Source organism: Sturnus vulgaris, chromosome 5 (genome assembly GCF_052056855.1).
Source record: "Sturnus vulgaris isolate bStuVul1 chromosome 5, bStuVul1.hap1, whole genome shotgun sequence".
Lineage (NCBI taxonomy): Eukaryota > Metazoa > Chordata > Aves > Passeriformes > Sturnidae > Sturnus > Sturnus vulgaris.
In genome coordinates, this window is record NC_142247.1 from 42,441,325 (window position 1) to 42,466,229 (window position 24,905).

The 24,905-nt window shown below is 38.6% G+C and overlaps 1 protein-coding gene and 1 long non-coding RNA gene across 6 annotated transcripts in view; one reads left to right on the plus strand and one right to left on the minus strand.

Moving 5' to 3' along the window:
• ANO6 (anoctamin 6) overlaps window positions 1–24,905 on the plus strand; it is a 70,904-nt gene that overhangs the window by 25,116 nt on the left and 20,883 nt on the right. For 4 of the 5 annotated variants that reach the window (XR_015803942.1, XM_014871123.2, XM_088165571.1 and 1 more), the window contains exons 2-10: window positions 720–796; window positions 9,072–9,200; window positions 17,024–17,089; window positions 18,733–19,011; window positions 19,371–19,484; window positions 21,361–21,476; window positions 21,895–22,029; window positions 23,327–23,432; window positions 24,643–24,703. Coding sequence is in view for 4 of the 5 variants with exons in the window: in XM_014871123.2 (XP_014726609.1) it covers window positions 720–796; window positions 9,072–9,200; window positions 17,024–17,089; window positions 18,733–19,011; window positions 19,371–19,484; window positions 21,361–21,476; window positions 21,895–22,029; window positions 23,327–23,432; window positions 24,643–24,703 (1,083 nt within the window). In the remaining variant the exon portion in view is untranslated. The remainder of the gene's footprint in view (window positions 1–719; window positions 797–9,071; window positions 9,201–17,023; window positions 17,090–18,732; window positions 19,012–19,370; window positions 19,485–21,360; window positions 21,477–21,894; window positions 22,030–23,326; window positions 23,433–24,642; window positions 24,704–24,905) is intronic. The other variant, XM_088165569.1, reaches the window with a different exon arrangement.
• LOC148223679 (uncharacterized) overlaps window positions 1–24,905 on the minus strand; it is a 68,818-nt gene that overhangs the window by 20,006 nt on the left and 23,907 nt on the right. The gene's annotated exons all lie outside the window — the stretch shown is intronic.

The window sequence follows — 24,905 nt, forward strand, 5'->3', positions numbered from 1 at the left end:
GCTTTTTTAGGATGAATTTATGTGTTATCTGGTGCTTGATTTGGTAGCCAGTATTCCCAGTGTGCTTGATAATGGCCTCATGCAGTACCATATTTGATAAAGTCATTTTTAGTTTATATTTTATTTTCAGGAAACCAATTTAGTTTCCAGGTTGTTCGTTTTTAACAGGTGTTGATGAAATGGGTGAGGAATAGCTGAGGCATTAATACACATTGAAGGTGTAGGTGTATTTTTAGGTTATGTGTTGTTGAGTGAATCTTACAGTATCGCAGCCTGTATAACACCTATTCCAAGCCTTGTGAAGAATTCTTTGCTACTGACAAGTACAGCCAGCATGAGCTAGGGTTATTTGCCCAGCTGGAGCCACTTCTGGTAGCGTTATTCATTGAAAAATAAACTTTGCTACAAAGTCCAAAGAGTTTCTGAAACACTAAATAAGTAGTAAAATACTAGTAAAGGGATGCTGTTTGCATCACTGTAGGGATGCATCACTGTCAAAATGTTCTCCTAGCATTACCTGGTGTTTCATTTTCTTGCCACCTGCTGATTGTAACTGAAGTGTGACACACAATCGTTCCATTTCTGAAACACTAAATAAGTGCAATAAACTGGCTTCTCCACAAAGCATTAATAAAAAAAAATTTAAAACTATAAACACATAAAAAACCCCTACCACAAAAAAATGCTAAAATGTTTCCATTTTTAATGTTTCATTTTAGTCTTGGAATTGAACCAGGTGATTATGCCCACTTATGGAACTGTGCCGGACCAGCAAAACCTTCATACTCCTGAATGGGTGGGTACCTGTTTACTTTAACTGTGAATACCTGTAAAATTTTCTCTTGTAGGTATGTAACAGTCCAGTAGCTGTTCCAGAAGACTAGCATTCCTTTGCATTTGCATCACATGCAGTTCATCTTTGTGATTAAATCTGAGTTGCTGTTATCCCCATTTCCCTAAAGGTACCTGAAATAATTGACTCAACTCTGAAAGTACAGGTTGTCACAGGCACTGGACTCAATTATAAGTGACCAATATAAACTCACTATAAGCTGATATATACACATACACCTCCTCTCTCTGAGTAATTTTGGTCACAAGTGTATAGGATTTATGTGTGTGTATATTAGAATCAGTAGTTCTGAACTCACCCTACATATGAACACACATACCCAAGAAAGTTCCAAGAAAGCTTGGAGACACCAATAAATTCCCTACTCCAGAGACTGAACTGACAAGAAAGACCTAGAGGTGTCCATTCCCTTTATCCAAAGTTCGAGGTTCCCAGCTCACCAAAGATTTTCTGCAGCTAACAGGCTGCTGGCACAAGAACTCCTGCCTCAGATCTCATAGGAAACCAATATCCAAAGTAACTGGAAATTAGTTTCCTTCTGGAAACTTGCCTCCCCTGACCCTGCATTTTACAGCAAGGTGTTAATTTGAAGTTGTTTAAACATTTTTGAAGCATAAGATGCAGCCAAGAGCTTCCATTTCCCAACTGAGTGCCTAGACATGGATGGTATAAAAGTCCTTCTTAGAGTCTCCTTGTGGTTCACTGATTTTTATTTTTTTATATATTTTTATGAAGTGAAATAGCATCAAAACAGCTGGAAAGTCAAATACCTTGTTGTTGGAACAGTCTCCTCTGAACAGTCTTGGTAGAATTTATTTTTATTTCTACTGAAAATTAACAGTCAAAATCAATTTTTATTTTTGGTTACTCATGTTCACCAGCAATTGTAGGTTTTTTTCAGTTTTAGCAGCATCTCTGCATTGCTCCTTCTTTGTCAAGTCATCCTTGTTGATCAACAGATAATTTCAGTGGGTTGGAGGAGACAGAAAGATAAAATTGAGATCTGCTGAACCTCTGCTAAATGAATTAGAGCTAATTGTAGCTAGAAACAGAAACTGAAGAGGAAGCCAAACCTGAAATGGTTGAATAGAAAGGAAGTGTCATTTGTATAAACTTAAATCGTGCATTGCAGCCGGAAGTATTCTGGAAATTTGATCTGATTTTGCAAGTTCTTCTGAGGAGCCAAAACTAAGTAAATTATTGGCTAATAGAAACAGTCCTGTTCTTTTTTTGGTGCTTTCTCTAATTACAATATCATATGCTAAGTTTGCCACAAGAGATCCATGCCTCATTTGGCACATGAATAGGACAATTATCTCCAAAATGCCAAAAATCTGTGAGGATATTGTTTGTGGTACTTCAGAAAGCTTTAAATGTGGCAGGAAATTGCAGTGAAGGAATGAAAGGCTCTTACTGCTAGAAAAACTGAGTTCAGTCCTAGATAATTAGACAACCTCTGCTAGAGGATTTTCAAGACTTGTAAAGTTGCAACCAGCTTTTATTTTTCCTGAGTGCCTAAGGAGAAAATCCTTTGGCCTTGTTTTCATTTGCAAGAGAGTGACATATGGACCTGGAATTGAGTGTATTGCTCTTTGAATAGAGAGAATTGCTGAGCTCTCTGGAAAGATGTCACTGTCCTGCTGTATAAAGCCATAACTCCAAATTTAGGAGACAGTGAACAGGTTTTGGCATAAATGTTTAGCTGCCTTATGTGATGACCATTAAAATGAGAATTATATACTGTTACTTTCTGTCCTGGAGGATGTCTTAAAATTAAGTTTCACAACATTTGCAGAACACTGATATTCTATGAGGAAAATACCAAAGACATAGTCAGAAGGAAATCTCTATTTTAAGCATTTGAACTATTTAACTGAGGTGTAACAAGAAAAAACAAACAAACAAACAAAAGCCCACAAAAAACCCCACCAGACATGAAATAAAGAAGATAATAAGGAGTATTACATAGCTACTCCTTGGAGCATAGAAATATGGCATGTGATGCTACAATTTAATCATGCATATAAACAACATGTACAAGGAATACAAAACTGCACAGACAGCATTAACCAAGCCTTTTCCAGCTCATGTTTCGTTTTGCAGCTTATCTGCTTTGTAGGAAGATAATTTGATTTGGCATATAACAATAAAATTTTTTTGCAAGTGAATATCTGCAGAGAGAAGGTTAACTTCTTAATACTTTCTCTTACTGCTGCCCCTCACATACAAGTTCTTGTATTCTTGAAGCAAGAAGACTTCTGGGAAGTTCAAAAGAGTTAATTTTCCCAGCTCTTGAATCCCAGGAAAGATGGGAGTTGCTGAAAAACAGGTTTTCAGTGAGCACATTCTTTATTTTCTTTAAAAGTAAGGCCATTTGGTCTCTCTCTAATCAGGAGTGACTGGAATTCCTCCTGCAGCCAGCAGCAACCTGACGCTTAGACAGGAAGTCAAGTGGGTGTCTGGTCCAAACTTAGCTCAGGGGACAAGGCATCCCAATGCCTGGCCAGTTACCAGCTGCTTTCTGCTGACAGAAATGCATGACTGTAGTGACACCCCATATTTTTTCTACTTGTCTTTAGTCTCGGTTTGTTTGTTTTTGTTTGTTCCTCAACACGTTTGCATGTTGAGGAAATGAAAAACAACCGACATTCTTCTGATGAAGCGCTTGTTAATATTTGCATTATTGCTAAAAAGAGAACAAAAACAGTCTTCTGTTGTTATTAAAAAATATTAATAATAAAGGAAAATGTTAAAGGCACAACAGTTTTATGGCCCTCCAGAGACAGACCAACATTATTATGCAGTATGCAAATAAACTTATATCTTCCAGTACTATCTTTTATATTGTATATATATATATATATATATATCAATATAATTCAGAAATAAATGCTTGTGTTGGTCTTAATGTCAGAAAGTTGTTTCTATTGGTTGCTCAGAACCTAAAGAAATAAAAAATCTTTTTATATGGCTGTGATAGTAAGAAGAACTTTGTATTTCTGTAACATTTTCTTCAGATGACCTCAAAGTCCTTTATAAATAATTATGTTTCCTGATACCCTGGTAATAGTTCGTTTTCTTTTTATTTACTTGTTTTAAAGTTTCTTGAAGCAGGCAGAGAGAAATAACTGTGCTCCTAATTAGGCACTCTGAAATTCTCCTCTCCATAAAGCTCACAACTGAAATACAAGCTGCAGATCCCCCATGTGTCTGTCTCTGTGCCCCAGTGGGGGAGTTTGTGCAGGTGCCTATCAGCAGAGGCAATGTTGCACAGGCTCTGCTCTGCTCTCTTCTTTCCCACTACTGATTTATTCACTGGCATGCTTCAGGAAGCTATTTTGAAGCATATCTGAAAATTATGTGAGGTTGCAGACAAGTAGTTTATCCCTCCAGTAATGATTACATTTGGTGTTATTGACAGTCGCACCAAAGGCTCTTGCAGGCAAAATGAAGCACTTCTTTCATCTTTCCAGTTACATAAATCATTCCTGCAGAACCTCTTGTTATTTAAAAAATCCAGCTTACAATACTGTGCTTGTTCAGGGTACAGTAAACAGTAAATAGCTGCAATTCCTGTGCACATATTTTTCTTCATGCTTGTCTCTGTGCTGCCCATCCCACCATTATCCCCACTGAATATTTAACTATGATATTTATTAATTTTAATTAATTAATTAATTAATTAATTAATTAATTAATATTAACTATGATATTTAACTCTCATGCCTAGAGATGCCTGGAAAAGTGAGGCAGGTTTCTTGGTAGTGCAAACATTTTTCCTCCCTGGAGCACGGGGGTTGCTGAAGGGAGCTTTCCGCCTGCGCGTTCTCCTTTCATCTGCCGCAGGCATCGCAGGTGGCCGTGACTGCAGCAGCGGCTCTCCAGGTGACACAGCAGCTGTCCCCAGCCCCCACCAGCCTGCTGGTGCCTGTGCAGGGGCACAGAGTCTCCCTCCTGACGAGCTCTGACTCGGGGGGCTGAGGGCACCTTCCGTGGTGTGGGCATTTGAAGCCAAAACAGTTCCCTCAGCCTTGTGTGCTGGGGCGAGCTTATTTTCGTGTCCTCTTGCCCCTTTTCCAAATGCTGCTGTGTCCTGGGGTCTGGGAGAACCGGTGCTGTTCCTGGGCTTTTTGTTACCGCAAAAAAGACCATTCCGGTCTCGTTCCCTGGAGGGGAGAGCCTCTGATGCTCAGCTGTTCTGACCTGTTCCAAATGAAGCACACAGGTACACCCACATGGACGTGGCCATGCTGCCTCTAGGCTAGCCCATATAAGTGTAACCTCAGTGTTACGAAAAACTTTATTCATGGCCAGGTCCTTCTCTCCTTCAGATTCCTTCTGTTAATAAAGCAAAGCAACTGATAGTTCCCTGGTAGGAAAGCAGTTGATTGTACAGCGCTTGGACAGTTATTATAGGCTGCAGATTGTGTGCTAAGTATAATTAGTATTTCACAGCTATATATATATATGTATGTTTTTATTATTGGTGTTAATCAATATGAACCTGCTGTCCATTAGGGTGTTACTAAAACATTAGAGTGCACAACTGATTGCCTCCACCAGTACTTAAAGCATGTTTGTGCCAATGCTAAAAAAATTAAATAGTGCAGTAAATGTGTTCATTTCTTCAAAAAAAAGAGGTGTCAATGGGTCTGCTAATCATTTGGGGCTATAATATGCTACTGATACTTTAAAAAAATAGGTATTGAAATTTCAGCCCCATTAATTTGTCTACGTATGCAAGCTTGTGTGCATTAGTATGATAGTATCATTTGTAAAACTGTCAAATAATATTACATATTAAAAAAATCCCAAAACAAACATTGTCTCAAAGGAAATGCTAACTTCAAAGTGCCCTACATCTTTTTGGTTTCCAGTCCTGTTTTTCCCTGGGTAGTTATGTTGAATAATATTTGATTTTTCATTACCAGCTCTCCAGTAGGGATTGCAAAATACACCGCACATGTAAGTTAATGTGGCTGTTGGAAACTTGGCTGTTACCTTCTCTTTTACATTTTACATCTTAATTTTGAGCAATATTTAATTAATTTAATATGAGCTACATAACAATCTATTTGTGTGGGTCTTAATCTTGGTCTCTTAAGTATTCAGGATTAATGAGTCAATTCTTTATTTTATTGATATATAAAGTGTCTGTGGAAAGGTCAACTGAACAATGCCCTTGTGATTAAAAGCAATGGAGATTACATATAAGAAGTTAGCTGCATAAGTATGAACTTCTGTGTATCTGGATTCATGCAGTCCAATATTTTAATCTTTCAGCGATATTCAATTCTTATGTGCATAGTGTGTGAAAGAGAGATGAAGGTGTACGTATACAATAACAGTTATACACACATGTGAATGACAGCACTTATGTAAGTAAATTTATCAGTCAGAATGGTGGTTAACAGGAAGATTTTATTTTATAAATAGGTATTTTAAAAGTATTGTATATTGTATTTATAATTTTTAATATAATAAATAATTATTGATAATCCAGTTATCACTGCTTTTTTAAGCTTAAAAAATTCATTTAAAGGAAAATTATTCAGTGAAATTATGCAAACACAGATTATGATCAAATCTTCTTCTATCAAATCTTGATTTGATGTTTGCTCTTTTCCATGTCTTCTCTGTCCTGAGGACGGGTCATATCAGAAAAAGTGCTAAAAGCTGCAGTGAAAAAAAAGTTAAAGCTGTTACTACTTTTATGCTTTCAAGTGCTTGACTTTCACAACTAAACTGTGTGTCTTTAAGCAGAAGTTATTACAATGATGTTTCTAAGATTCCAAAGAGGAAAAAGCCCAAATAAAAGACCTAGTGCTTTATGTAGTGGCAGCCCTTCCCCCTGTTATTTATTACTACAGGATCTGGGCTGTGTTTCCAGCATTGCAACACAGCCATGGTAGCCCATGCCGTGCCAGAGCCTGCTGGGGTCCCGGGGGAGAGCAGCAGCTCCCAGGCTGGGCTCTGTGCCTGCTGCTCAGACACCTCCCAGGCTGCCTCCCGACGGGGAGTCTTGGCTGGGATTTGGTGCTTTCCTTCCCATAGTGAATCTTGTCAACGTTAAATCGTCGTGGTTATGTTTCAAATGAGATTGGGAATGAAAGAAGGAAGGCTGTGTTTTACACCTGTGACTAGTTCTCAGCAGGAGGAAAGCTTGTCATGACCAGTACTGATTTCTTAATACGAATATGCCAACTTCATCTCTCAAGAATTTAGAAATTCACACCTGTGACTTTCTTTGGCTGATAGACATACTCACTGTCATTGTGGTGTGCTGATGTCATCTGGAAATTCAATACCTTTTTTTTCCCTAAAACTTTATTCGCAGTATGCAATTCTGTGTTGATTTGGTGACAGCCTAGGTAGTCTCTAAATTCTATCCCAGGCTGTGAAACTAGCATGCAGATTGTGTGTATACTGGCCATATGTGTATGTGTGTCAGCAGCTGCTTGCTGTCAGGTTTGTCACAAATCCCAACACACAGGTGGCATTCAAAGAAAACTGTTCTATTCAAGAATCTGCTCAGACTTTTGAGGCAGCTAAATCAACAGGACCTCTTTGCAGCAAGTCCTAACCTTTGCACATGCGACATAAAAAAATTGTGAGTTTAAACTCCACCAAGTTTATTTAAAATATGGAAATTTTGTCATAATTATGGGGAGACACATCTTGGTTGCCTGTTTTGGTTCAGCCAATAAACAGTTACAAAATAATCTACAGGGAGAGGTTTTGGAAGAAAAAAAAAAACACATAAGAAAATTTGTTTTGGAAAAACTGACACGTGGTTCCTAAAACACTGTATGCTCCCTGGAACTTGGGAACTCAAGACTGACATTCTTCCCGGTTCTTCATAGTTGAAGAACAACCATTTCAGACTGCACTTCTGGGGTTTCTGACACCATAACCACATTTCCATGGCCTTTCTGTGGACCAGACATCCTAGAGCTCCAAAACCTGACCTGCCATGTCTCATCAAATTTGGTCTGAACTGACAGGGAAATTCCAGGGATGCAACATCTGGGGATCATTGCCATGTCCACCGCAAATGCAAGAGATTATTCTGTGTCATTTTGCCTGACCAGATCCTGACTTGGCCTACTCTCCATTCCCAGCTGGCAGGAGGCCAAGGCTGCTCTGCAGTTGTGTATGGGAGCCTTGCCAGCTTTGGAGATGTTCCTGTCTCTAACACCATGCTGAATCCCATTTCAGGCTTTTGGTACCTATCAACTTCAGTGGCACCACCTCCTCTAACAGCATGGATGGATTTGGCCAAGTACCTGAGAAGTTGGTGCATGTTTCAGATAACATTACAACTGTATATTACCTGAAAGGAAGGGGGTTGTAATGCGTGATACTGCCCTCAGATTACTCTAAAAATACTCTAAAAAACTTAAAAGTCATTATTCAAACGTTCAGGGTTCCCTGTCACCAATGTGTCTGTATCGTTTCATGCATGAAATAACACATTAAGATGTTATTAGTGGATATGGTAATCTATACCACTTTCCTCCAGGGACTAGATAATGGCTTATGGATATATTAAATTTTTTTATCTGTGATGGATGTGTGGCACACAACAATGTGTTTTTGCTTGCTGAGTTTTTCCAGATTAAATGAGAAATAAATCCAGACAATATGTGTCTGTTTGGAGATCTCATCTCTGCTCTGATTGTGTGCAGTGGTGGGTGGGTTTAAGTATAAGCATGCACAAAACTGCAGCTTTTTAAATTTGTTTTTGTTTGTCTGTTTTTTGTTTTTTTAATTGCAGAGATGTTTAAAGTTCTTCAGGTAAGGAAACAGATGGGAATACACTAATTCTGAAACTCCCATCAGGCAACAACCATTTTATAGACAAACCATCTAATGATATGTCCATGATGGTGTACAAATTACTAGACAGATGCATTATTTGGTACTGGTGCTACATTCCAGTGCTTCTCTCATTATGAAAAGGTAATGTACCATTTTTAAAGAAGAAAGTTAGGTCGAAGTTTCGTTGATTTGATGTCATGAAGAGGCCTGACAGATTCCTCTGGATAATTTCTTTTTTGCCATTCTACTCTGTTCAACTTTGTCATTTTGGGCTTCCTGTTACACAAGGCTGATATATGTTGAATTTCTAAGTTCACTGAAATACTGTGTAAAGGGAAGCAAGTAAGGAACTAGTGAGTAAAGATCTTCATATTAACCTATGCCACCTGCCTTTCAGGTGGATTTTGATGATAAGCCTGACTCCTTGTTCTTTAAAGATGGGCGGCGAAGAATTGACTTTGTTTTGGTGTATGAAGATGAAGGTAAAAAAATGACTCATAAGAGGAGTGATCGTAAAAAGCAAAAGGTAAGTTATTTTTCATATATTGGGTGTTAGAGCTGTGGGCAGAAAGGACAGTGCCCTCACACAGAACAGCAGTTGCTTTGCCTTATCCTCAGAGTACTCTTGGGAGCTGGGAGACTGAAGCCCATCCAACTGAGCAGGGAACAGGGCTCAAGCCAGTAAATTGCTGTGCAAATGGGCAGAGCACTGCACATCGTGTCTGTCAGAGTGTGCTTGGTGACCTCAGGACACCCTCCTGGGAGGCCACCCTTCAGAAGATGTGAGCAGGAAAATGCCAGTGTCAGGTTAGAGTTAGACTCCAAGATCTTCACCCCGGGACAATTTTCTGTACCTACATTGATTCAGTTATGCACCTAATGGGCTTTGGTAATAAAATCAGACTATTCAGAGGAATCCAAAGGAGGCAGCTGACCAGTTGCCCCAGATCACTGTCATGAACACAGCTGCCGACATTCTGCTGACTTCTGATAAGATAGCTAAGTTGTTTAAGGGAAATGATTGTACATCTGCCACCAGAATTTCTCCCTGTACAATTCTTTCCCTTGGCACTTCACCAGCTTTACCCTTGCTAGAGACCTTGCAAAGTTTCTGACTCAAGTCAGTGACTTCTTGATGTTCCTTAACATTCACAGCTCCATAGCTCCTTAGCAATGAAGCACAATAATAGATTATCTATTATTCTTTAATTATGTCATCAGTTCCATCAGAAGACTACATTCATTATGACATGCAGGCTCACAAAAATGAGCTCAGCCATGCCACTGAACTGTCTGAGAAGTATGCATGAGATTCCCTTGGCATCTGCACTCCCCCAGCCACCCACCCACATCCTCCTCTGATTTAGTAATAATCCATGTTCCAGCAGCAGCCTCTGGTAGAGACAGGCAGAGACAAAGATATCACTGAAAGAAGCTCATATACAAATAATAATTTGCAGTTAGGAAATAGAGGAGTAGGAGTAAAAAAGCCTGTAGCTAAGTTGGTTGATACTCATTACACAGTGTTGTTGTTGGCATTAACAGGACAGCCATAAGGAATGTCATTAGTAGGGTTTGAGGGAGTCCTGCCGTGGGTGGATGTTGTATTACACATGATCACAGGATCAGCAATATAAATTAATTGAAAGAGGTAATTAGACAAAAAAGCTGCCCCTTTGGAAAGAATTGTTTTTATCAATTAGCATTTTACATTTATGTTTGTAATACTTGGCCATTGCCCAAATATATTAAAAATATAATGAGCATCTTTTCTAAGTAGTGATGGAAATTAAATGTGAGCAGTGGAGTAGCATTTTCAGTGCAGCATTAATGTTAAGACATTAGCCAGAATGAAAACATTAATAATTAGACCAGGAGATTGTGGGTAGGTGCTTGCATAAAAACTTTACTTTCAAAGGTCTGCAGCCACATTGATTCGATGGTGTGCTGAGGAGGAGGAAGCAATCTACCTACACAACAAAGACCATATCAGGGAAATGACCAGATAAGGGGAAGACAGAGTGGCTGGGGAGCAGTTCTGTGGAAGAGGCCCTAGTGGTTTTTGTGGAGAGCAAACTGAACAAGAGCCAGCTGTGCAGCCTGACAGCAAGGTGGCCAACAAAGCCTGTATGGACAGAAGTACAGCCAGGAGAGTGACACACGAGACTAGGGTGATGTGGATATGTCAGAGGGAAGCCAAAACCAGTATTTCCATGGAAAAGTAGAAGCTGAAGCAACAGGGGGACCGTACACCTATATCTTACATCTGAGATTAAAATTAAGATTACATATATGGTGAAGTTTTACATCTTTTGAATTCCAGGAAGGAAATTAATATTTTGGCCTACCACAGTTCCCTGAATGGTGTGGAGTTAGTGCTGCCCAAGATACACTCAGATTCCATCAATCTTGGCATAAAACCTACTTGATAGCTTGTCTTTAGTGACATTGTTGTTTATTTTTCTGAGACAAATTACTTCTACCCTTGTGATGAAATGCAACCAAAATAAGGAACATTGCCACATACAATCAATTTTAAATACTGCCTACATCACTGTCTGATCAATGATGATCTGAAAATGCCAGATTTTATAAGTACTATCTTGTGTGATTCAGTGTGTTTTATGTGTAGATAAGGTTCCTTGCCCATGCTACTCTTTCTTTGACTTCCCTGACAGTTTCATAGAGCTATTATCCAGAACTTTATTGTGCACAGAATTTGGAAACTCCAGCTTACTGAAAAATAGGAGGTTCAGTGAAGTCTGTTCTTATAGGGTGACATCCTCATCTCACTGGAGTCAGGAGCAAGTTTTCCACTGGTTGTATACGGTGTTACAGGTCTGTGAAATCTAGAGATTTGTCACTGGGAAAAATTCTGTCTGACACACACAGCACCCCACCCAATTGCATGATGTGGAAGTCACTTCAGAATTCAAATTATTAGTATCTGTAGATTTCTGAAGTGAATTGTTTTGTGTGCTGCAGTGGGTGTTTTTTAATGATACTGAATGTGGAAGAGTCCTCAAATTCTTACTGAATTTAGACAGAAGGATTTGAAAATCAGGCCACAACCTAGGTATCCAATTTCCCGGATTCAGAAAAACAGATCCATGTGTTCTTCTGCAGCAGGAGAAGACTCAGATCCTGGGATTAGCATTGTGTTTGATTTGAATGGCTTTCTATTATTTTTCCAAAGAATCAGATAAATGTAACTGAATGATTCAGCATTAGTTTATAGTAATAAGCAGTATTCTTGGGAAAATATCTCAGAGAATAGCAGGAAATAAAATATGGGTATGATCTGCTAGAAGGAATAAAAATACGGGATTCTGAAACTCTTGGAGATCCACAGGGCTTCTCTTATTTTCATCTGTTTCTGAAATCTGGTGTAGGGGAGGCAAAGTCAAACTAATGAAATGACAACTCCAGGGAAGTTTTAAACATAATCTGTAGATCCAAAAGCTAGTAAGTAAGTTTCAAATATGCAATTCAATTCAAACTCCAAGCTTTTTAAAATTAGTATACAATTAATTTTGCAAGTACTAGTAAGAATGAGACTGCCAGGAGAAGATTCCAGAAATTATACCTTGCAAGCAATTTAAATTCTTGCTCAAAGCATATCTTTTAAACCTGCAATTTATGTACCCTATCTGTCATGGTAGCTTACCATCGGAATAGAATTTAAATATCCCCAGTCTTTTCAGGAATGCTCCCAAATACCACTTTCATCTGTTGGGGTCCTCAAGGAGCTCACCATTGAAAGTCAAAGGATCAGGGCCAGAAAGGTAAATTCGAAATAAATCAATGCAGAATGTTATTTTAGTCCATCTCTTTCCCCCCCAACAGAAATAAACATAGACTGTCAGTAATTTAAACTGGAATGTGGGCAAAACCTTCCTTTCCAGCCATGAAGGAATATGTTCTTCTCAGAAATAGATGGATTTTTTTTCCAAATTGAATGAAACTATCACTCATGGAGAACATTACACACACTCGTTGGGTTTTTTTTAAGTACAGTGTTACTGAGAACTTCAGCAGAGCTGGAGAATTTTGTTTTCATAAGCAAACAATGAACAGTTCCTGTCTCTAAACTTGTCTAGTTCAGATAACCAACAACAATAAAACCAAAAAATTTTAAAATAGGACCAAAAATAAGCTTGGGTAACATTTCAAACAAGAATTATACTTATCCCACTGCTTAGCATGTGTCATACTTGCAGTGAGATAGCAGCACTTGTATTTACAGGTAAAAGGTACCTCTGTGCCATTTTATGCAGTGATTTGAGGCAGATGAGAATGACAGGCTCTGCATGCCTTTGGCATGCTCAGCCAACCTACTCAGGAAGTCTGGTAACAAGTATGGAAGGGACCTTTGGCACTGGGAGGAGGGTGGCCACATCTGCCTTCATCTCTGCTGGTTAGTTTGGTTTTGAAGCAGAAACTCACTGAAATAAGACCTCCGTTCCTGAGGCAACTACAAACCCAAATTTTACTACATTGGAAGGAAGGATGACAGAATAATATGAAGAAGGATAAAGGAGGGAGTTACTGTGCAGTTATTACATACATTTGTAGAACAGGAATGGGTCTTTCCAAACAGGGTGGCTGCCCTTGCTTAGGGCAGGGCTAGACTGCAGTATTACCAATTCAGTGTGGTCACAAATCAGATTTCATAAAACCATGAAGCTGGCTTAAAATCAAAGGGTATATCAGAAAATATGTATTTGGAGTTCTTTGGGTTTGCATTTTTGAGGGCTTATCCTCTATAGCATGTCCTGCTTCACATTTTTATGCTCGTCTTCAAACATAAGGGAAAGAAGCTTACAGAGCAGAGCTTCTCAATCAATTAATTTTCTGATGCTGACAGCTGGGACTTTGAGGAAAGCTTCCAAATACCATCAAAGAAACTGTGAGGCAGCTAATATTGATACAATGATCCTCTTCATGCCCTGCAGCTGATTTCCAGGGGAGGCTTTGGGCCCATGTTATTTCTCCTATTGACTCTGATTTATCTGTTGCCTGTCAGGTAAGGCAGAGGAGGCCATTCAAGCTCTGTTTCTTGTTAAGATTTTTCCCCTGAACCCACATGGATACTGTGGTAGGGAACATTTCTCTTTGCACAAAAGAAACTTAGCAAAGATATGTGTTGGTGTTCTGCTGTCACTGTAATCAAAGCAAGTCTTCCCTACTATTTACAACACACAAGGGGAAAAGTGCTACTGGTCTGCTACCAATTTCCAGACCCACAATCTTGTTAATCTCCTCAACTTGGCAAGACAATCACCAGAAATTGAAAGCACCATGGTTAAAAAGCAGCTCACAAAAGCTGATCCTCCCACATGCCTGTAAAACATGGCGTTTACTTACATTCTAATTTCAGTTTCTTAAGACTGTGTATGATTATGCATCCTGTGGTGTCTTAGTCTATTGACTAGCCATTCAATCATCAAAACCTATGTCAGATTTAGATCAGCAGCATTACCATGATTACTTTATTATTGCAACTTAGCCTTGCAGGTAGCTGAGCAAAATGACAGATACTAAAATGAACTTTGGATGGTCTCCACCTTCCAGCTTAATAAACTATTATATCTATATACTGTATTCCCCAGTCAATGCAAAACTACTGTAGACTCCTCTGGGTAAAAGTCTAGCTCCTCCATAGATCACTATAGGCATAATTCAATCATTTATATAAAATAGCAAAGCCCCTAATTAGCAAAGCCTCCCAGAGGCTTTGTTTCTCACTGCTTGAATTCATGCATTATTAGAAATCTTAATATTGTCAATAAATTCATCTAAGATTTTGAGGGCAAAATTAATTTTGGGAGGTCCTCACCATAATAAATTATTAACGGAATCTGATTAAAATATTTTTAAGAATAGTATTAGACTTGTTCAATGAGAATTGCTCTGCATGTATTTTTATGCTATTTAGACAGAAAATTAAACCAGTATTTAGGGCCTTGCCTGTTTCATTTGCTGGAACAAAGTGCAGCTTGGGTTGAAATATTTTCATGATTGAGTAATATTCACTTTAGAAACAACCATGTGAATATGGAAGAAGCAAAGAGGTGGGATGAAATGGCAGAAGAGTTACTACTAGAGTGACAAACTCCTGTGTGTTGTGCACTACATATATTAATGAACTGGTAAGAGAGTGGAGTTTTGATAAAACAAAAATTGCAGAGGAAATCATTATATAGTTTACTTAGAAGACTAGGTAGCTGAAAACCTTTAGCTTTAAAGGAGAGTGGAGAACACTATTATCTATGAAATCTTGAAAATGCAAGAAAAGATATTACTGTAAGAAAAACACTTATTCACATTTGTGATTTCAAATTAGAGCTATCAGTACAACAAAGATAATTAGATGTACACATCATAAATGTCTGTATTACACACACACATCTATATATACAAGGAAAAAATATAAACAGCATTATACCATTACCAGTAGCCAAGTGAATTGCTGAGACATGGAGAGTGCCATCAAAGTCTGAGTTTGTGGTTTTATCCTGAGAAAAGCAAGGAATAAGGAGAAAGGTGATAAATATTGACAAGAGAAAAAAGATAAATATTTGGCTCTTCTTGTGCCTAGCTCAAATAGAAGGTGATGTGCACTAAAAATAAAATGGCAGAAAACCCAAAATAGATAAGAAAAATACTTTTTCACAAAATATGAAATTAGTCCATTGAGGTCATTGCCACATGCAGCTGCTGCAGCTGAGAACTAAAAAACTATAAATGGTGTAGGCTGTTCATATTGTTATTCAGTTCTATAATTATTAATTTCAAGACTTGCTAGAATTTTGGAAAAATAGCATTTTCTTGTTTGGGGACTTAAAACCATCTTAAAATATTCAAGAACCAGATGAAACTTATTTGGGTATACAACTGACCAACCTGTTCCTGTTTAACTTCTGAAGATTTTTACTCTTTTGCTGATGCATCTTTTTTGCCCCTAGAGTGAGTAAGCCTCGAGTCTAGCCCTGAGGACCATTTTCTATGTGCCTATCGATGTTCTTAAGACTTTATCCAGAGGGTCATTCATCAACTCTGGTCCTTCACGGTAGCAACAGGTGTAACAGGATCCTCTGCAGAGATCTTAAGGCAGCTAGAATTGCTATAGAGGATCACGCGACAAAAAACAGTGTCCTTCTTCTTTAAGTTCCTGTAGTGGGAGATGCCAAATCCTTTAAGCACATATTAATCGACAAATAAATTGGCCAGTGGCATGAAAAGAATCTGGGAGTAAGAAAGTAGTATCCCCACATCCCTCCAAGAACCCCGCTGCAATCCTAGCCTAACCTGGTACAGGAATAAAGCTCTCAGTCCCTAGTGGATTGAAGTAATCTTCTTCAGCAAACTGCTCACTTAAGAGCCTCCAGCCCCAGCTGCCTACAGGTTCCCCCATTATCCATGCTGATTTTTTGACATGCAGTCTGTAGTTCAGGGAGAGCTAGCTACCCTTGACTCACATAAACAAATAAATCATTGAGGAACTACCCAGTTGGTGCAGATAGCTTTTAAATTTGATTGCTTCACATGAAGTTTCAAAATTTCTTATGAATCCCTTATGGAGTTATATGTTTTGTATTTGAGGGGAAAGGAGATGTTTCTGTGTTTCTTGGGAGGAGGTAATCTGTATAGAGCAGATTCAAGATTCCAAAGAGATTTCAGGTTTTTTATACCTCGTGATCTGCCAAGTTCTGATAACTATGAAATGAAATTAAAATGATCCATAAATTTGGTCTTTACTGAGGAAAACTTGTGTTTTTCTGGGGACATTAAATACTCCTGGAATAGCACCACTGACACTACAAGTGCTACAGCTCTCAGCTTCTTCCTTTGGGGGTGTAATCAATGGACTAAAATATATTGGGATACTACAGTTTTAACCACTGTGTGAACTCATACAATTACTGTGAAAGAAGCATAAAGTTACAGGTTTCTGGAAGGACAGTGGGATGGAAAGCACTTGAGATGAAGACTTTCTAAAGGAAGATTAATGTAGTTCACTTAGTGGCTAAAGGCGAAAGAGATCACAATTTTAGGGGTAGATTTCAAAATTTTCAAAATCTGAGTCACACTTACACCTCTGTAATGTACCAGAAACTGAGAGGATAAGTTCTCCACAATTGCGTTTTGAGGGCAATATTGCATATCAGACAAAAAAAATTGATCAGGATTAATTAGTAGGTAGGACTGTAGGTATCACCACAGTAGCTATCAAGTGGGCTATAGAGATAACATAATGATGGTTTTGGGAGGCAATTCCTTTTTTCTATGCATACATATTTGTGAAATTTGGAACAGATGTTTACAGTGTCCAATATCTTTTAACAGAAGAAGAGACAAGTGTATGAATCAAACCTGATAAACAATGGCTTGCAACTAGAAGCAACGAGGTCGGTGAGTGCTGTGTGAATGGCTGTTCTGAGAGCAGAGCTGCCCCTGTGGGATTAAGGAAACTGGATATATGAACTCACTGTAGGATTTCTCTCCCCTCAAGAAAAAAAGGCACGCCTTTCTTCTGTTAGCAGTGTCTTTGTGATCTGATGCAAAATCTTTTTAAACTTTATGTCTGCTCCTTCCTCTGGAAAATAAAAGATGGGAAGCTGGAAGATTACATCATGAAGTTGGGATATTACATAGGTCATGTTTGCTCAGAGCTTGGAAGATAAAAATTACTGTCCATACCCTGCAGAGAGGTACTTCCCATAATCTGGCTGTGTAGTACAGTGGGAAGCCAGTATATGTCTGGGGCATGCAGAATGCCCCTGCCAGAAGACCAGTGCAAGGCTCCTGCACATGACCCTGCTTCTCATAGGGCCTGACTCTGTGCAAGAGGTTCTATCATGCTTTGTGTATTTTGGGCTACGATGTCGCCTTCAGGCAGCCCAAGAGCACTGTGGTAATACACACCAGCTGCCTGAGCTGCTGTCTCTGGCAGGGAGGGTTAGAGCCCCTCCAAATCCCTTCTCTTTTTTCCTATCCTGCAGGGCTGCAGTGCTCCATCTGTGTCTCCCTCTCCAGGACAATCACTTCCAGTCTAAATTTGTTGTAGTTTGGTAGTGTATAGTGAGCTCCAGAAATGGTCGCTTTGCCTCTTCCTCCCAAATTAGACTCAGAATCTATTGCATCACAGTATTTATTTGTCTGCAGTGAGGGCTCCTGCTGCATGTCCAAGAATGCAGTCTGGCTCTTCACATTCATAAGAAAGTAAATGCTTGCTGTCTGGAAGGCTGCTGCAGACCCAGTGCAATACTTATATATTGCAATCATCACTAGTTCTGCTGTGATTATGACTGAAAAACATTTGAAACTGAACATTTCCCCAGGCTAGATCAGATATCTGACCAGTGTTCCTGAGCCAATGAGCTACATGAGGAAATTTCATGTGGCTGACACTCCCTAATGCAGGGCAGCAGTAGATCTATAGGCCATATGTAGACAGGAGGCAGGAGTGTCTGTCAGGGTTCCCACTGCACACTGCTGCTGGTTTGGGCATTCCACTGGGAGCAAATGTTCCCCCATGCTCTCTTTTTCTGCAGCTTCATCTAATTTCCCTTTCCTTCTTCCCATTCTCTCTAGGAAGCTTGGAATTCTTGTTGCCTAGGAGCACCCATGAGTGCCTAGCCTGCTCCCATCACCCTGGGGTTGTAACTGAGCTGCTGGGGAGTCATTGGCAGCTCCAGAGCCATGCTTGCCCTGTCAAAAGTAAAAAGAGTCCTAATGACCCCATATAGGGAAAGTGTTACACTTAAATTGCTTCGTAAAATACTTTGCAGAGATGTAAACATTAAGAATTAAGGAAACATTTAACTGTTTTTTTTTATATACCTTTATATGCCTTCATCTGCCTGAGTGTTTTGTCATGTCAGTGCTTTTACAGAAGCCAATGATATATTTGCTGAGATGGACAATGAATGCAACTTTGAGTAGGCCATCTATGAGCTGTAAAGGGAAAGAAAATTCTAGATAGTTCAAGAATTGTTAAAATAAATGAGAACTTCTTTGCTTACGTACTTATTTTCAATATTCTTTCATCTCAGGTTTTGGATGAGAAACTTATTTTTGTGAAAGTGCATGCACCTTGGGAAGTGCTGTGCACGTACGCTGAGGTTATGCACATCAAATTACCTCTGCAACACAATGACCTGAAAACCCGAGATTCAGCTTTCAACTGGTTCAGTAGACTCTTCAGGGTGGATGAAAATATCATCAAACCTGAGCAAGAGTTTTTCACTGCCCCTTTTCAAAAGGAACATTTGTCCAACTTCTATATCCAAGACAAAGACACATTTTTCAATCCTGCAACTAGAAGCCGAATTGTAAGTCCATGGAGTATTACTAGCATTTACTCTTAAAAAGAAAACTATTCCTTTTATCAAATCAATGTAATTACCTTCACTAAAACATCCTAAAAAATTGAAAATGTTTGGGATGCAATAGTCTTGTGTAATTTATGAAACAGCCTGGGAAATCCAGAAGGAAAACTTTACTTTACATTTGTCTTATTTCTTTTCCACCTTAATTTAAAGGAGGGATTTGAATGGTTTGTATACCCTATGCAGTTAATTTTGTCTACACTGCTTACTCTTTCCTAACTTGATTGTATGCTGAGACAGGTATAGTTGTATATGATTTCTTTCAGGTTGCAAGGACACAAAAATATTTTTTAATATTTCAGGTTCATTTTATCCTGTCCCGTGTGGAATATGCAACAAAAAATAATGTGAAAAAGTTTGGCATTAACAAATTACTGGACACTGGAATCTACAAAGCAGCATTTCCCCTTCATGATGTAAGTCCAGTGCTTGTAACTAAACTACACTTTGCAGTAGAGGTAACTATACTATATCTAGAGGTCTGAACTATATCTCAGTATATACATCTTCTAGATATATCAAAGGATACAAGCACTATTCATTGCCTTATTCCTATGCTGGTATCCTATCTGCATAGAAGAATAGGATGTGGTTTTGCTAAGGAGATATTCTTCCAAAGCACTATTGGTTAAAAATGCATTTCTATAAATGAAAAACAATATATTTCACTTCAGAGTTCTTGTATTCTCTGGGAGATGTATTTCAGTAAAGTACCTGGACTGAGAGATAGTTCCCGTGATACATTGCATTATCACTCCTAAATCTGTGTTTTATTAGTATGAAATTTTCCAATATTAAAATTCCTATCAACATTGGTGATAAAGATGTAGGCTATAAATTTCATTTTAGGTTGTGTGAAAATCTTGCACAGTGAGAAACAGTCCCTTGGTTCCCAAACATTGCAGCATACATGCATGATACTCAGGTTTCTACAGGAAGACTCTGCTCAGCCAGTCCAATGCCTCACAGGCATCAGAATCTTGCAGGGAAAAGCTTCACTAGTTTCAGTTTCACCTCCCAATCATAAAAAATCCAGCTTTTGCAGCTACACTTCTGAAGGTCTTTAAATTATATCATTTGAATAAAAAAGTTATATTGAAAATTGTTTTGTATACCACAGCTAGCAATAGCACCAAAAAAAATCAAGGAGAAAAAAAATCAGATTTCAGAATATTTGACAAAGAAAAAACTCCATGTGAGGCTGTGAATGCAAAGACTGAGGGCTGATTTTCTGTATTCTATCAATTGCATAACCACAACATCCCAATTTGTCCCCCTCAGAGCCACCATTCTGTGCCCAAGGTGTGTTCTGTCGAGGAGACATTGAGAACATGGGAGGTCAGGAATGATAACTGCTTTGTCTGCATGGACTTGGCTTAACATATTTAGGAGGTTTTCAAACAAATTTTTAAGGCAGAATCAAGACAAGCCATGTTTCTTGTAAGGAATCAAAGTTTTACAGAATAGAATTCATATAATTTGTGACTAGCCATTTTTAAGGTTTTTAAAGATTTTTAAATCTTTAATCTTTTAAGATTTTTAAAGATTTAAAACCTGCTTTGTAGGCTATTTCTATCTTGGCATGGGGAATTTGGACTCAGTATGACTAGTAATGAATGACTGTCTTTTGATACAGTTGAAATTATATATCACAGTTACCCTGAAAATGAAAAGTAGCAGATAGATTTCTACAAACACCACTTACCTTGCTGGATCACAGATATAGAATGGAAGAATATCTCAAATAAAACAGGTTTTATTGAGATAGCTTTAAAAATAGCCTGCTAAGAAATACAAGGATTATCTCCATGTGAACCCTCTTTTAAGTTTAAAACAGAGACTAGAGACCTTGGATTTTTCCTTCAGTCTTTCCAGCCTGTATTCTAGTACAGTATTATTTTGAAGCAAAGCATGTATAGCATGTTAAAGCTACTTAAAATCCATTTTAGTTCAGTCTTGTTCTCTAATTAGAATGGATCCCTTTTAATTTCCTATTCCTAAGTGCCAAGATGCTGACATGTGCTTAGATTAAGTTCATGATGAGTCTCTGTTATTTTCAGCTCACATATGTACAGCATCTACTTTAGCATTCAGTGCCTTCCTGACAATCTTCTGTCCTGAATCCTGGTGTGCTCTCAGAGCTGTTGCTCCTTTTCCTGGCTTGCAGTAAGACTGTCTAAAAGGTGACTCTAGACTTCAGCTTCATGGCATAGAGATCATTTGTAGAGATGAGAGATGAGCTGCACTGGTTAGATTTTAGTGGTATCTTCTCATGCTCATGCTGTTTTGCAGTCAAGTTTTAGGCACCTGTCAATGGATCCCAACTGCCCAAGTGAACGGTATCTCCTCTACAGAGAATGGGCTCATCCTAAAAACATTTTCAAACTGCAGCCCCTGGATTTCATCAGGTTGGTGTAACTGGCACTGGACTAATGCAGGGAGAATGAGAATTCTACTTAATAGGTCTGGTTTTGGGAAAGTCAAAGAGACACAGGTCAGTTCTGAGGGAAGATACATACAGCCAGATCAGCTCATGCACAGGAGCATAATTTGAGATTGATTTCATTGGGCTGATTTATGAAAAGCCAACCACTGAAAAATTTTCTTCCCCCCCCCCATTTTTATCCTTTTGCAAAAGCATGCAATACTACTACAATCCCAAAGTTGAAACCAGAGGAATATTACAATATGGGTTGGCATAAAATGTGTGAAGAGCCATTTGAAACAGAAATGCAAATTTATTTGCATTTCAGAAAAAACAAAACAAAATGCAACAAAACAAACCAAAAAACAAACAAAAAAACCTGCCACCTTTCTCCTCCACAGGAAATACTATGGAGAGAAAATTGGCATCTACTTTGCTTGGTTGGGCTTTTATACAAATATGCTGACTGTGGCTGCGGTTGTAGGAGTTGGCTGTTTCCTGTATGGATGCCTGACAAAGGACAACTGCACATGGAGGTACCTGATCAAGCCTAGTTCAATATCACATGCAGCTTTGGTCAGGGGAACAGTACAGCATTTGCAAGACACTGCTTAATGAAGGAGGCAAAATCAAAGGGCCTGAGAACAACTGCTATGGTGGATTTGAAGGCAAAGATATAAAATACTGGATAAATAATAGATATTCATGGACCATTACGGTGATAGACATCTAGGATTTTGCTACTTCATAATTTTATTTATATTTTGCATGAAGTTCACCATACCTAGTGTAGAAACACAAAGAAAAGAGTGACAATTTGAAGTCAATACAAATTGCCATAAGACATAATTTTCACTGTGGTAATTCTTAAACTAGATACCCAAAGACGTTAAAAATGCCTTTCCTCTAATTTGGGAAAATATAGGAAAAGCAACAGCACAGGGGCCTTCAGCTGTTTAGGATACCTTGGAAGGCAAGGCATAGCCATGACACAGATTCTCTCATCAGAGCACAACAAAATTCAATCATGGCCAAATGACCCAGGGAAAAAAAATTATGGCATTGTGTCAAAGGACCTACAGGCCATGCAGTTGTATACCCCTTCCTGGAAGGGTGTTCATAATCCATGCTGAATCCATTCCATAGCTCCAGTCCTGTGCCCAATTTATACCCATTTAGCTTTTTGCCAGTATTATAATTTAGTTAAACAGCTCAGCTCCCTCCCTGGTGTTTACCCCCTTGATGTACATCTACAAAGTATTTTCGTCACCTTTCAGCCTCCACCATGCTGGGTTAGTACCTATGAGATGGCAGCTCCTTTGCCATCTCTTAGGAGACACACCTGCAAACCCTTGAATCATAAGCAACAGCTCCACTCTGCACAATTTCCAGTCTGATCCTGTTTAGCAGACCACGGGGACCGGGCAGTCCTTTGGGCTCTGCAGCTATTCCTTGTTCTGCTAAGCAGTGCTGCTCTTCCTTCTCCCTTCAGACCTGCTACAGTAGCACGTGTGAACATGCAGCTGTGGGTTTCCTACTGAAAACTGTGAGATCTTTTTAAAACTGCTTTATTTTTAGTGTGGGTAGTTTTGAGAATTACCACCACGTACAAGGGATGGAAATTATTTTCCTCATGTGTCATCCATTTTTGAGATGAGGACTATGAATGGAAATGGAGATATGTTGCCACAGCAAGGGGTGGGGGTGGAATTCTTGAGTGCAGATCACTGGTAAATTATTCCTTAATTCCCTGAGAGTATTACACTGTCTTCATGTGTGAAAAAGGACTAAAGAATTTAGTGTTGGTGAGTGACTGACTAGTTTTGTTTTTAGCCAAGAAGTATGTGACCCCAACATAGGAGGTAATATCATAATGTGCCCTCAGTGTGATAAAGTATGTACCTACTGGAACCTCACCATCACTTGTGAATCATCCAAGGTAACTACATTTACAGCTTGTAAACACACATTTGAACTTTGGTTGCGCTTTCTCTAGTACTACATATAAAGCAATGTTGGTCCTCCATTAATGTCCTGAGAACTGCTAAAAATGTTCAAATAGTTGTTCTTTTTGATACTGTGACTCCACTTCAAAAACTAAACCCAACATTAATTGCTCCAATTTGATCTAAGATTAAAAATTTTAAATTTTTTATTTCATATATCTGCTGATATTTGGTATGAGAATAAAATGTTATTTTAATTGAAAATTGGTTTCATTTGGGGGTACTACTTCTTTTTGAGGGAAGATTCAGCTAAAGACTTGATTCAGTATCTCTGAATCAGTTTTTCGAAGGAAACATTTAAAGCTTGTTTTGACATTTCTAATTTCTGCCTCTTCCCTGCATGAAGAAGTTATCTGGATCTATGCCTTGAATTTGATCCATGTTGCCAAGGAGAAGATGGGTATAAGGAGAGGCTGGCATTGGCTATGACAGAAGCTCTGACACAGCCATGTCCTGTTATCTGCTCTTTATTCCTGTCAAAAGGAACCTCACTTTCTTTCCCCATTACCTTGTCTCATTAAGCTAATGTTAGCCTTTCAGCATTCCTCTCTGTAGATTCAGTCCCAAAACTATGATTTTTCAGCTATTCAACAAAAATTATTTTGCCCAACTTTAATGTGTTGCATCAGCACACTTCCATGGTAAAAGAAATAAAAATGCAGGGAAAAGGCTATGGTGGGAAAAAAAGGGAGAGAGTTACCACAGAGGTATTTCATCAGTGTGGTTTTCCTAACTAACTTATTTGATATCCTGCTTATGAGAACCAGATGTGTCCATGGCCTTAGTGGCTTCTAAAAATCCATAATTCTATACTGAGTTCTCAGACCAGAAGCACTGTTTTTCCTCTTAGTATGCAAGAGCTGGAAGTTTGATAGCACACCATTTTACTATCCCTCATAATGTCTATATGGCTTTTATTTTTGATTCTGAACTTTGCATTTAATTTCCTTGATTTACTGGAGAGCAGTGTGCATGGACAGAAATTGAGGAAACACTATCCACAAGGGTTGTTTATAAAACTACATAAAAACTGAAAATCAGCACTTTCAGTAAGCAGCTTCTGGGTTCTCTTCTGGGTTGGTGTAGAAGAATAAAAATGCTCGGTTGTATTTTAAGACTTCTTTTTCTTTTCCACTTTTCCAGAAACTCTGTGTATTTGATAGCTTTGGAACACTGGTGTTTGCAGTATTTATGGGAATATGGGGTAAGTCGATTTCAACAACTGTGGTTTGTTATCTAATTTTGGCCATGCCTCCAGCATTAGCCAAGAAAACATGGATAAATTTGCACTGACTTTATTTGTTAGCACTTAGGAATTCACTCAAAAGTAGTCCCATAGAAAACAAGCACATTCACAGGAACTCATCATAATCAAACAAAAAATTGCAGTCTTAAATATTTGTCGT